This window comes from Scyliorhinus torazame, chromosome 14 (assembly GCF_047496885.1).
Source record: "Scyliorhinus torazame isolate Kashiwa2021f chromosome 14, sScyTor2.1, whole genome shotgun sequence".
Classification (NCBI taxonomy): domain Eukaryota; kingdom Metazoa; phylum Chordata; class Chondrichthyes; order Carcharhiniformes; family Scyliorhinidae; genus Scyliorhinus; species Scyliorhinus torazame.
The window spans coordinates 194709679-194724200 of NC_092720.1; the positions used below are offsets into that span (position 1 = coordinate 194709679).

Consider the following 14522-nt stretch of genomic DNA (forward strand, 5'->3'; position numbering starts at 1 on the left):
TAAATCCTGCCATGCACGACAGAACAGTTGCTTTCTGTTGAAACAATAATACCTGCGGTCCAAAAAGACTACATGCCATACAATCGATGAACGTTCCGTGTGGATATCACTGCAGGTCCAATGCCAGAAACGTGGGTTGTATGTCGCAGAGAGTGGCTGATCGAATCTAGCAACATGTTCCTTCAGTTGTCCTAAGCCCACTAGGTAACATTTCAATCCCCGCCCCCCCCCCCCCCCCCACATGTCAAACCCAAGGCTAAACGATTACTATTAGATATAATGCCACGATTGGTTATCATTGACTCCACAGAGAGTGTGTATATAGCTGATACCAACCATCTTTCATAGAACTCAGTCAAGCTCACAGTAAGCCTTGTGTACGATTGCTGTGAGCAACACAATTCGTTAGCAGGTACCAGTCTGATGCAATCAACGATATTATCTTCAACGCGGGCAGTTCAATTGTCAAGGAAACTAATCACGGATGCTTCCATGAAACTCTTCGAACAATGAGAGTTGACTTCGTAACCAATCAACGCCGCTTTCCATTCTGAGATGAATTGCTGCGATCGTTTAAATTTGGGAATTATTACAGGTGTCCAAATCACAAGAAGTATAAATTTTCAGAAATATACACACTTACAGTTAAGACTTCCATATTTGAATTTATAGCGTCTTCATTCTTCCAATATTTTCTGAAGCGTTGATCTCTGCCCATAGATAAATGTACACTCTTTCTGCCAGCTAATTTGGCTATTCTATACAATCGCCGATTCAGGCAACGTGCAAAATATTGACGAATTCTTCTCGAGTTAGAGTGGGTGAGTGTCTCTATTTGACCGACGCCATTTGAATGCTTGTCGGCTAACCGCTTTGCCTCGATTCGGCATTGAGCAATTTCCAATCTTAACAAAACTCAGCCCAGTCATGAGATGGTATGGCTGTCTGAGATATCGGTAACAGCAGCAGCCCGATTCCACGTCTATGTAGTACCTTTGGAAAACTACTCACATTTCATATTTAGAATAAGTCATCGAAACAAATTCATCTACCCGTTCCGGCTGATAGAGGGCCATGTTTACTCTCATTTTCGAAATGCTGACCCGCTATTTGAGCTTGGTTTAGGAGTTCAACTTTGTTTCGAATTTTATGTACCCGCCACAATAAAATAAATTATAGTTTTGGAGAGGGCAACCGACCCACAGGTCGGATAGGGTCTGTTTTAAAAGTCCCTAGATGAACCTAAACAGGTAGAGAATTTTGGTGAGTTGACAAGCAATAGAAAGTGTGAGAAATTTCCATCTGATCATGAATAGAATGTAATTTCTTTATTTCGTATTATGCTTTACATTTCGACCATTTATATAATTACAATTTTTGATGCTTTCTTTGATGTAGAAGCTACTCACCTAATGTTTTTGCACGCAACGTGTTTTCTGCATCAACATGCAACAAGATAATTATGGTTCACAATAATGCAGAATAGAGGAAATAGAACCACGTCTTATATTAACCTCATCCTTACTGTAAATATCCTGGCAAAGGTGCTAGCTTCTCTCTGCTTCGCATGTAGACTCAGTTATGACGCGAAAGTTTCCATACAAATCAAGAATATCTTAATTTCGTAATTTAAATAATATTGATTTACTAATCGGGGAATTCTAAATTGGCAACGGCAATCATGGCACAATATATTATCTTGGAAACGTTTTGTATCCATCCAGTCTTCCTGTGTGACATGTGGTTCCAACGCTGAGACAATCTCCTCTGCTTACCCGTCCTCGATTTAAAAATGAGCATTTTAATAAAACTATTTATAAAACGCATATATTTTTAAACTTCTCTTTGGTGATAAATGTCCATGTTATTGGTCTTCTTCCTCACTGCAAACTGCATTTCCGATTAAAAGGAAATCTTCCTTACCACAATCTAGCAGCGTTTGATTTTCTGAAAATAATGATAATCAAAATAAAACATATTCTCATCCAACTTGGAGATTTACTTTGCTACGTTTTAACACCATATTCATCTATCTAATTGCTCCCCGGCCTTCAGAGTCCAAAGTATTGCAGAGGTGGCCGGATGTCAGGAATGTTCGATCAAATGTTAAAGCTGTGTGTCACATATGTGGCCAATATGATGCGAGAATGAAAAGAATAAATGCTTTGACGAGAGCGAAATTATCTTTCTTGATCAGGATAACGTCAATTGCATGTCATTCCCAAATTAAGTTGACTTTCGTCAGCATGGAAAGGTCTTTTGCACATCTGAAACTGGATGTTATGGACCACACTTGGCGAATTTACGGCGGCGGAATGGGTGTGGTTAAAAAATAGGAACGGTACAAGAAAACTACCTGTTACAAGTCTTCGAACAGACCACAATATTCGCGACAGCTGGATAGGCGCGAAGATCATCAGCCAGTCTGCCATACTTCAATATAATAACAAATCAGTTGCGCTGCTACCAAGCTACTTGCCATCCATAATGCATTGTACAGGCCATAACAAGTCTGGCGTAAACAGAAAGAAAGCCGGAACGTAGCAAGACACATCAGTGTACCTGAGCGCATGAGGCGTACCCACAGTACATTGTCTCCCCCGTCGTTTCACGCCAGCTATCCTGTCCCCACATGTTCAGCCTACTCCTTGATCCCACACATCCCACCCATCCCTATACCCGGGATGAACCTCTCTGCTGCCTTCTCTTTTCCTCCAATCCCAACTTACAGTCATGTCAGCGCCCGCAAACACGTTATGTCGTTCTTCGGTCACCGAGAGCTCCTGGGGGCTACGAATCGCTGTACACTGAGTAATAAAATTCCAACAGGGTGTACTTTCGCCCACTGGCCGTCGTTTTGGGTGAGGTTTTTTATTCAATGGGTCGCTGGCATCCTGGGACTTTCCTACCAGGAGGGGTTGCGGGCGAAATGGAATAGTCTTCCCTGCCCTCCCTATCAGGCCGCGCCTCTCAATTGCAGTCCCCGATGGACGGCAGTGTGGCGCAGTGGTTAGCACAGCTGCCCTACGGTGCTGAGGACCTGGGTTCGACCAGGCAATGGGTCACTGACCGGGTGGGGTTTGAACATTCTCACTGTGTCTGCGTGGGTCTCACAACTTAGGGTATGTGGATTGACCACGATAAATTGCCATTATTTCGAAAAAATAAAATAATTACCTTCTCTCCTTGGCTATAAGATAGAAGAAACATAGAATACCTACAGAGACGAAGGAGGCTATTAGCCACCTCGCGTCTGCATCAACACCCCGAAAGAGCAGCCAAACTTAATCTCAGAAATAGAAAGAAACTCCAACTATGGAAAGTAACATGGTTTACGGGCATTTGTCATGCATCTGTTTCCCACTCCATTGACATTCATTGAGATACATTACACAAGATGTTGACGCCTTACGATCGAGTGGGTTTGAAAAAAAAAGAATCACAACCCAGCATTCTACAGCACCTTGTGTTCTGCTTCGGTATATGCACATTCAGAGAAAACAATAGATAATATTACGGCAGCGAATGGCATACGTTGGTCGAAGTATCGGATCTTCAATTAGGACCCGTTTTCCATACAATAAATAGGACATCGAGATATTGTATTGGAAAAGTTTATAATGGCAACTTGTTTGAATTCACCAACGTTATACTTCCATCTAATATTATTTTTTTCAGCAACCCTAATAACAACTGGAAGGGTCAAAACTGACAAATTGAGTGCAATTTTAAAAATCGAAGATCAATCTTTCTTATGTTGACTTTTGACGTTTCGGCAGAGCTATCGAGGGAATGATGCATTCGCAAGATAGGTGAAATAAAACGGATGCTTACTGGTTGAGTACAATTGTCAGATTCTTGTATTTCCAGTGCAAATTGGTGTCCCGTTGATTTTAATGCAGAATAACACGAGGGGAAAACAAAATGGCAATAGTATGAACACAGTTAATGTCTGCAGTCCATTCCCATATTTACGTTCCGCTGTGATCTCGGAATATAAACCCTGCATTACTTATATCCCCAGTATATTTGGTTACTGAAATAGATTAAATCATATTTAACATTAATAGTTCACATAGCATAAATAGTAGTTTGCCCAAGAGTAAATTAATTCTGCCATATTTTGTGCTTCCAGACTTTACTCTGAAAGGACTGGCACCAATTTTGAGCTATCCCTCTCACTGAACTTATTCAACGAAGGCAAATAGTTTGCTTCTGTCCGTCTGATCTTCAGAGGTTTTCAAGCACGGTGATGACATCCCGACGTTCATGTCATGGTCTTGGTGCTCAAATTCCATTTCAGGTCTTGATAGCCATGGATCGTGTGTTTACCAATGTGGCCATAAAGGTTGACTATTATTCTGAAAATCATTGTCATACATCTGATGACAGGCGATAGGAGCTGACGAGAGTCATCGCCAGCAATTCTGTGCAATTAAATGGTAAATCAGTGCAACAATTCGCCAATAATAATATTTATGGATCAATCAAATGCAATCTATTGATAAAAACGCCCTGAAAAGGCATGATACACGAAGGAAGAGGAGGGTTCTGCCTTTCATAACTTTAAAATGCCGATCATATTTACCTTTAGCTTTGTAGATTTCGGGGAATTGGTCTTAACCTGTCCTGCTTCTACTTGCCATTCAGGACTTCGAGTCGGGTACTGCCTCCCCCATCCAAGGCCAAAGTATAATTTCGAAGGGAGGATGCCCAGCATATCTCACGTGTCTATCATCTAAAAGGGCATTTAAGCGCTCGGATGCAGCGTTTATCTTTTGAGCTTAAATACACTCCATGTAAGGGCATGCGTTTCATTAGATATATAATGTTTTTCTGAACCAACATAATATGTGCAAGTGTCCAAATATGTTCTTGTATCTCGAATAATTATATCGTCGCACCGTTTACATGGTGATATTGTGTTTAGTTCTTATGTGCATTCCATATATAAGGTCAAATGTCCATGCATTGCATTCGTTTTCCATTTTTCGCCTCATATATGACTGCTTTACCGTAATTATGTGCTTATTTTTATCCACACTGTTTCGCAAATGATAACCTGTTACATTATCAGCCATATATTGGTGAAAACACCCTTATTCATAGAAATTTGAAAATGATCGCCTCTATTAGCCTTTGAAACATTCGTCAATGACCTGCATTGCTCTTCAACTTAGCAAAACCTATTAGAAACATATTTCTGAGCGGCCGACCCTTGGAATAATCAGAGCTTCGACACAGGAGGCTTACCGCAGTGAAGTCAAAGATCTGAACATTCAAGTCAACAGAAGAACGTGTTATGCATGCACCTGATACTTTTCCAGCGAAGACATGTTCTGTAAAGTTAGTGATAAGTAAATGATCAATAAGATGCTGTAAAAAAAAATGAAATTCTCCTAAACGGAACTGAAAACAATGCATGTGACATTTCTGCTTGTTTTCGATTGTTTTTCCCACTTACGCTTGGTTGCAGTGTGAGACGAAGTGGTGCGCTGGCCAGAAAGTACATTATAGAATACACAGTGCAGAAGGAGGCCATTCGGCCCATCGAGTCACCCCACCTGACCTTTCATGCTACAGGGCAATTTCGCATGGTCAATCCACCTAACCCGCACATCTTTGGACTGTGAGCGTGAACCGGAGCACCCGGAGAAAAACCAAGCAGACACGGGAGAACGTGCAAGCGCCGCACAGACAATGACCCGATCCCGGAATCGAACCCAGATCCCTAGTACTGTAAAGCAAGAGTCCTACCATGTTAAATATATTTCTGCCCTCCATCCCCTCTTCCCCCGTCGCTGGCCTAGTATTGTCAATAATTATACGTTGCATTCTGGGATATTCACTGCCCGAATGCTCATGTAATTGTTGTGGGTCTTATGTGGCAACTCATCCGTCAGTTAAGGACCTCATACCGTCCCTGCCGTTTTTCCTCCCAAGCGGTAGGTTCAAATGATGTGACATGAGCAGCTGCAAATGTACTGCTTGCTTTCTGGAATGCGTGGGGGCGTGGTGGGCTGAGGAAGTATATTTTCGTGTAAACGGTGACAATCGGAGCCAGTCCAATTGATTTAAACCGCATTCAACCTTGCTCGAATCTCTAAAACAGGTGCGCGAGGCAGAGCACCAAACAAAATCAAAGTCATGTAACACAAGCCTTTGCCTTTGAACAGCCGTCGCACGTATTTACCAAGACATGGTAGGTTGAGATATGCTCAGCAACAGGTCGAAATTTGCCTAGCTATGGCTGTAGCCAGCGTACATTCGGCAAGATAACTCTTGCCCAATAACGAGAATTACAGATAGAATCAGGCATGAATCCGCCTTTAGTAGAAAAAGTTTAGCTAGACAATGGCAGGTCAGTGAGGCATACATGTGCTAATTTCAAGGACTACGAAATATGAGGGGGCGGCGGGAACACAACCAAATACACGGAACCTAGAATCACAGGGGAACAAAGGTGCAATTGCCAGGAACTTCAGGAGCAAGATTCCATCCAGCAGCCTCAGAAGCAGACAGGCTTGTTTCCATACAGCAGTCCAGAGGTCTAGTTTTACATCTAACAAGCTGCAAGTTTTAGACCAAAAGCAAAGCAGAAACCGTCATAAATTGAGTTTAAATGTGTATGCTTGATTGGATAAAGACGTTTCCTAGACTTGATCATTAATCGTGTGTTGTGTTGTAATGATAAATGGACTTAATGTCTCGCATTATTTAATTTAGTTGCTGTTTAAGGACCAGTGAAAGTGATAAGGCGATAAGAAATCGTCGATATATTTGGAACAGCGGCTAAGTTCCACATCAACTATGAATGTGTTAAATGATTCATGTAATATATTGTCTTCTGGTAGTGTAGTCCTGTTCGTGTGCATTTGTTTTTTGCTTTAGCCGGAGAAACCTCAGGGATTCTCTGCCTCCGATAGGCCGAATTGCCGATAGTGAGGTTCACGTGTTTTTAAATCACGTGAAACTCGTGTCAAGGCCGATGAGGTAGGACATGTGCCACTGTGGGCTGCCAAGCAGGACAGTGGCCGGGCTTGCTCAGTTGGGGGGGGGGGGGCAGCCAATGCCTGAGAGTGATGGGGGAACGGGCCGTGGGGCTGGGAGTTCCCCCCTCTCCCCCACCGGACTGGAGCGGTGTCCCGGCATAATTTGCAATTGCAGTGGCCCGTAAGGCAGCCATCTTGCTGCACACCCCACTGACCACCTACCCTGGAGCGTAGTTCTGCAAGGGACACCAGCCGTATGGGTACCCCAAGCCCCGCACAGAGCCCCCAACCCACAATACTTCATCGCCCATACCACCCTCACGACCCAATCAGCCAGTATGTGCTAGTGGGGCATCACGTGGCCCAGTCAAGACGTACGCTCAAATTTGCCCCTACGGGGGCGCCGGGTGGGCCAGCTGAGTGTCCCATTGGCAACGGCAGCGGCAAACGACGATTCCCTTGGCAGCAGGGATGAGTTCCTGTGCCCGAATCCCCACGGTTCCGTGCAGCAACGGGGCCAGAAGTGAGGGAATAGGTGGGGGAAATGCGGGGAAGTGCCTGCAGTGCCAATCGTTGGCTTCATGTAGACCGCTGGAGCTGGATGGTCAAGGGCGTGTACACCATCCCAACCTGTCGGCCTTTCACCTCCTGCAGTCGATGGATATTGGAGTATAACCAATAATGGTGCCTTCTTGCCCGTCGCAACAGCCCTTGGGGAAGCTCTGTGGCTGTCGGGGCTGGAACCGCTCGAGGAGGAGGAAGCTGCAGCAGTGGAGCGTGCATCATCAGAGAATGTAGCAGCGGAGCCTGCCCCACAGGCACCGGAGGCAGCCATCGAGGATGGAGAACCGGTCACGCAACAGGCTGAGGAGGAGGAGGTGCAAATGTGGCGCCGCATGAGGCCTCGCGTGAAACAGCAATGTCTGTTTTTCGAGGACATGACAGACCGGTCAAAGACACAATTTGAGGATGGAGACAGTGCGATTTGCATGCCTGCTCAAGGGACATATGGCATTGCGGGGGACTGGGGCAGCGCATCCGCTCCTGGTGGCATTCAAGGTGACGGTTGGCCTGAACTGTAATGCCACAGGGTCCTTCCAGGTTCCCAGTGGTGACATGTCAGGGATCTCACAGTGCTCGGTGCACAGGTGCGTGTGCGCAACCACCAGCATACCCAGGCAACGGGGTTAGGCACCATCGCTGACATGCTTCAGATCCAGGGGATGATCGATGAGATGGCTGTCCCCCTCCGAGCACGTGCAAATGACAGGCCACAATAAAAAAATCAAAAGCGTTTCCAGTCACTGAAATTACAGTGAACATCAGATGCACATCATGCACGTCTGTGCCCGATATCCGTGCAGTATGCATACACATTCATCCTGGCACACTCGAGGATTCCTGATATGTTCTCGGCCACCTCCTCCTCCACTACACCTGGGGTTGTTAGCTCCGGGGCTACAGGAGTTATCCACTGTGGTGAGGATAACGACATTATCCGGAGCCAACATCCCGATGCTGAGGCCCGCTAAACAACGTTGTTACAATGCCCAGAGTTGTGATGAGCGGTGCATCGGCATCCTGAAGGTGCGGTTTAGTTGCCTCGAAACGTCTGCAGGAACCCTCCATCGAGGCAGCCTGCTGCATCATCGATAATATTGTGCACCAAGAGGGGCAATGTGCAGCAAAAAGATGGTTAAGGCCAGTCCTCGTCCGGCATGGAGGGTGATGGAAGGATGAGGCGGGTATGAGGACCAAACAGGCCCGGGAGGCCGCAGGACATGCACGCCAGGGCAAACGCGCTCGGGACGTTCTAATTGCACCCAGTTTCACTGACTCGAGTAGGGGTGGGGAGAAAAAACGGATTGAGGTACAGACACCACATCCCACTGTCACACACACCCCACCCCCTGCTCCATGGCCACCTCCCGGCTGGCTTCCCCTTGTCCATGATACACACCTGCCACACTACAGGGTACGAGCCCTGGGTTGGTCGTAACACTGGGTATGTTCGTGGATGGAAAATGATGACAACCCGCTGAGGGATGAGATCCGGTGCTCCACATCGGATAACAATATCTGACTCCAGCCCATGGTAGCACTTTCCACCATCCGCCTGGGTGATCCATGAATGGGAGCTGGTAATTCCATCACAATGTGTCATCGGATCCCTGAGGTGGCGGGCGTTGGGACGGTCAGGGGGAGGGTGGGTAGCGCAGCCCACCCAGAACATCCCCATACACCCCCCCCCCCCCCCCACCCTTCTCCGCACAACACAGGCCGGCCTACCCCTTGCACCCCCTTACAGAGCACTGAGGCAACTTGCAACACTGTTTATTTTTTTTCTCTTTTAAAAAAATCTAGAGCCCTCAATTAATTATTTCCAATTAAGAGGCAATTTAGCGTGGTCAATCCACCTACCTTGCACATCTTTGGATTGTGGGGGTGAAACCCATGCAAACACGGGGAGAATGTGCAAGCTCCACACTGAGAGTGACCCAGAGCCGGGATAGAACCTGGGACCTCGGCGCCGGGAGAGTGCAATGCTACGTCTCCGCCAATGTGCTCCCCAAGTTGTAACACTTTTAACAGGTGTTTACTGTGCACAAATATTTGACGATCTGTACACTAGCTCCGATAAGTAAAATGTCTTGCGCCCTTGACAAATTAACACGTGTGTAACGTGCACTGCTGCCGACGTTCCCTGCTATGGCCTGCTGTGACTGGGTCACGCTCAGGACCTTTGCTGCACATTCCAGATGGCTCCGGCACATGGATGCTCTGAGGCGGCAGCCTTGTCCTGCGCCTCGGCCAGCGCTTGCAGAGAATACTCCAGGCCTTGGACCTGCTGATCCATAGCCACAACCCTCTACCAATACCTTGAACACAGACGCCACACTTCACTGTTGGTCTAGGTGGAACACGTGTTCGAACTACCTCCTGCTTCTGCACGCGGTTGGACTGTTGCAACTGCACCTGTGGGTGCTTCAGTATCGCCGACAACACCTTATGTAGGCCCTGGCTCTGCATCTGCATCTCCAATATAGTTGCGAATGGCTGTTCCTGAAGCCTGAAACCCCTCTGCCGGCAGCTAGTCCCAGGGGTCAACCCTGTCTCTGATTGTGCACTCCCTCGTAAATTCCTTCCTCCACTCGATCTACTGGAGCAGCTGGGTGGTGAGCACCAGATATTGTCGCAGCGACCACTTCACTAAATTCTCCAAGCACTGGGAATATGGAGGCTGTTGGAGACAGCTGTGATGGGAAATTTGTGTCATTCCTGGACTGGTGGGAGTGAGGGTAAGGATGGTGTATGGATCTTGATGGGAGTGACGGTGAGGGTGGTTTGGGGGTGAGGGTGGTTGTGAATGTTCGGATGATGTGGCGTTGAGGACTGGGATGAGGGTGGTTTTGCGGTGAGTTTGAAATACCTGGCATGGAAAACCGCATCTCAGTGGGGCCTCACTTCCTCGTCCACTGCCTATCCCCAGCATGGTGTCTTTACATTTAATTTTGCCGGGACCACTTCCACGGCCCTCTGCTCAGCCAGAGGTCTGCTGGTCCGCGTCCATTTTTGTCCTGTTCCTAAGAGGGCGCGCTGTGGGAAACAGAAAACTTCAGTGTTAGACAGTCCGAGTCCTGGGGTTGGGTAGCCAGTGGCCAGGGCACATAGCCACGCCGGCCAGTATGGGAGCGGTATGTGATACAAGGTGGCGGCGTGGCCTCTCTCCTGGTGGAGCGGAGGTTGGTTTACCGGTGTTTGGGACGGGTTAATGTTAGGGGCTCAGTGCTGCCTAGCCTGGCTGCCCTGTGGCGATTGTACAGTTTTATCGGGCACTGCAGGCCGGCCCAGACGGTGTTGCTGGTGCTGCTTACCCCCTCTGCCACCTTCGCCATTGCACGGCGAATTCTGGCAGCTGAACCGTCCTTCCCGGGCCGGGTACAAGTTGGTGTGCCTCACCTCCACTGCGTCTGGCAGGGTCTCAAGCTTGGGACAGTGAATCATTGCGCCGCACTCGCTGACATTTTGTTGGCTGGGATGGTATGTGTTGGGAGTGCAGTGTGTATATGCGGTGCAGCATCACAGCCTCCTGAGTGTCAATCGTGAAACCAGAGAATACCACACCGTTTTTCATTGAAATTGATTGTGTTCCACGTGACACTGGTGCTCGCGCCTAAACAGTTGCTGAATCCGTCCAGGTGTAGCGCCAGTTTTGCTTTTCTGGAGGTCCAGAAATCCTGCCGCGATGTCAACACTTAGTCTGAGGAATGGAGAATCGAGACGCCAATGCTTTGGCCTCAAGTACTTAATGTGGTACCAAATTCCATAGGCCCACCTCTCTCTGGTTGAAGAAATTGCTCCAGCCTTAAATGTCCTAAATTGTTTATCCTGTATCCACAGGCTGTAACATCAGGCTCTTGACATCCTACACCATTGGAAACATCCTTCTTGCAGCTATCCTGTCTGCTCCTGTTGGAAATGTTTGTGCCTTTATGATATCCCCCTCTGTCTTCTGAATTCCAGCAAATAGAATCCTAACCAGATCAGTTTCTCCTCATACATCTGTCCCACCATCCCAGGAATCAGTCAGGCAAATCTTCACTACACTCGATTTATAACAAGAACATCCTTCCTCAGATAAGGATATCAAAACTGTACAAAGTGGTCCAGATATGGCCTCACAAAGGTGTTGTATAATTGCAGCAATACATTTCTGCTTCTGTACTCGAATCGTCTCATAATAGAGGCCATCTTGCCATTTGTCTTCTTTTCCAACTGTTGTAACATCGCGCTTTCGAGAGCACCGAGGCCTTTTTGGACATTCTCCTCTCCTAATTCCGGTAATGATCTGCCATCCCGTCTTTGCGAGAAAAATGGAAAACCTCGCCTGTTTCCAAATGCTCGTCATAGCACAGTTTCTGGCGGTACACTAATAGTCACTGCCTGCCAATTTGTAAAAGATCTGTTGATTCCTACACTTTCCTTCCTGCCTGCCAATCAGTTTACCATCCATGTCAATACACTACACCTAATCACATGAGCTTTCGTTTTACACGCCACGCCCGTATGCAGGACGTTGTCAAAATCCTTCTGTGAGTCGAAAAACTTGATACCCACTGCGAACTCTAATAGTTACATCCTCGAATAATTCAAGTAGATTTATGAAACATGATGCTCCCTTCATAAATCCATTTCGAAATTTGGACGTTGTACGATCCTGCCCTTGTGTTCAATACAACTTACTTTAATGTTTTTTTATATACATTTAGAGTACCCAATTCATTTTTTTCAATTAAGGGACAATTTACCGTGGCCATTCCACCTACCATGCATATCGTTGGGTTGTGGGGGCGAAACCCACGCAAACACGGGGAGAATGTGCAAACTCCATGCGGACAGTGACACAGAGCCGGGATCGAACCTGGGACCTCGGCGCCGTGAGGCTGCAGCACGCTTGCTGCCCCAACTTTAATGTTTTTACCGACATAGAATTTAGGCCTAACATGCTCAGCTTTTCTCCAAGTTCAGCTCTTCGTTGTAGGAATGAGTCTGGTGAACGTCTATGAACTGAAGAAAACAAAAAACAATATTCCAAATGTTGCCTCATTGACATCCTGCTTAGCCTCATTAAAATCGCCTTGCTTATATAATCCATTGTCTTTCCGATAATTGGTAAGGCTCCATTTGTCCTTCTCATGACGTTTCTTCCTACAGAATCAGATTTTGTGTGATGTGTATTGGGATACATTGATATCCCTGCACCCACTGAGTCCGCAAATCCTCTCCGCTAAAACACTGTATTGTGGTATTTATACTGCTTGTGAATGTGGGGAATTTCATATTTTTCTACAGGATAATAACAACCTTTTTTAGTGTCACAAGCAGGCTTACATTGACACTGCAACTAAGTTACTGTGAAAAACTCCGAGTTTGCACTCTCCGGCACCTGCTTGGGTACACTGAGGAAGAATTCAGAATATCCAATTCACCGAATAAGCACTCTTTAAAGGGCTTGTGGGAGGAAATTGGAGTGGCCGTAAGAAACACCTGCAAACACGGGAAGAAATTGCAGACTCCGCACAAGCAGTGACCCATGCCAGCAATTGAACCTGGGACTCTGGCGCTGTGAAGCAGCAATTTTAATCACTGTGCTATCGTGCCGCCCAACCGCCAAATTGTTGGCCACTCACTTGAATTACCTGTATCCCTCTGTGGGCTCTCCGCTTCAAATCTGGCGTTACTACCCGTCGTGCTGTCATAGGCAAAATTAAAGAAACACACATTCCAGCCATTTAGTTAAATAATTGATATTACGTAACAACTTTTGTGGCTTCGGAAGACCTTAGGTCATTTCACGAATTTATTTGCTGACACGAAAAATATGGATTCACTGTTGCCCTCTCCTTCCTGCTGGACCACCCATCCTCTGACCTTCCAAATATGTCACATCCCAAATTGTGCGCTCGTAACTTATGAAAGAGCATTTGTTGCAGCACATTATCAAATGCATGTTGGATATCTACGTGCATCGCATCTCCAGATGCGCTGTTATCCACTTTGCTAGTAATTTCCTCAAGGAACTACTCAATTAGGTAATCACCATTGGCTTTTTGCAAAGCAATGTTGACTCTGGTCGAACAGATTGTGATTTTATAAGCATCCTGCTATCACCTTGGAGGAAATGGATTCTATCAATTTCCAGTAACCCGATACCATCCCCTTTGATCACCGAATGATGAGTTACAATTCCGATTTTTCAATACCAATGCCTTGCATATAAAAGCAGCAGTGCAACAGTTGAAACATGTTTCCCAAAAACAGAATACTGATTTATGATAAAACACCAATTGTTATCCTCAAAATCGCACTTTGTCTTCATGTTGCATTACTTCTCGACGTTAGCCATATTTCGTGTGACTGTAATGACATACTATGGAAGTATACTACGTATTCAGTGTCGATCATTATTGTGAGTTGTTAACTGACCATATCCCGGAATTATGAGAGTAAACACTGTAAGAATGACTGATATCTATTATTTACTCCTCACCTTTCTGAGAACGAAGATCTTCGATTTCTATATCAACATTTAAATGTAAAGTTTTAAGTATAATTTACCGGAATTTACATTAACGGTACGATTTAACCCAATGCATTGATACACAGATATGATACAATGTGACTTTGTATATGTGCGCTTGGAGCACATTCGTGTCTCACGAGTTAATATGTTTATTGTTGACGTATGTCTATATGAATCTGTATGTATGTGATGGACAGTGAAATAATTTAATACAATGCCCTGTTATCTTCGTAATATCCTGTTTCAGAAAACAAATCTCACAGATTATCTACCGGATGATGGCTGAATTTGGTCCAGCACTGAACGTCATAATTGCCTTCAACTGTTTCAATTAACCACAAATTTTGGAATTCATGCACGAACAACATATGCGCTTCATTCAAATGTTGGGCACGTATTCGCCTGTTTTATTTGCCTCCATGTTTTGATTCTAAACGTTAAAGCAT

General features: G+C 45.9%; 1 protein-coding gene across 1 annotated transcript in view; it reads right to left on the reverse strand.

The window, feature by feature from the left end:
* Positions 1-14522, reverse strand: part of LOC140390318 (uncharacterized) — a 408192-nt gene that overhangs the window by 334539 nt on the left and 59131 nt on the right. The window contains exons 13-16 of the mRNA XM_072475373.1: positions 14044-14070; positions 5313-5339; positions 1924-1947; positions 1410-1436 (exon numbers count right to left, since the gene is read on the reverse strand). Of these exons, the coding sequence (XP_072331474.1) occupies positions 1410-1436; positions 1924-1947; positions 5313-5339; positions 14044-14070 (105 nt within the window). The remainder of the gene's footprint in view (positions 1-1409; positions 1437-1923; positions 1948-5312; positions 5340-14043; positions 14071-14522) is intronic.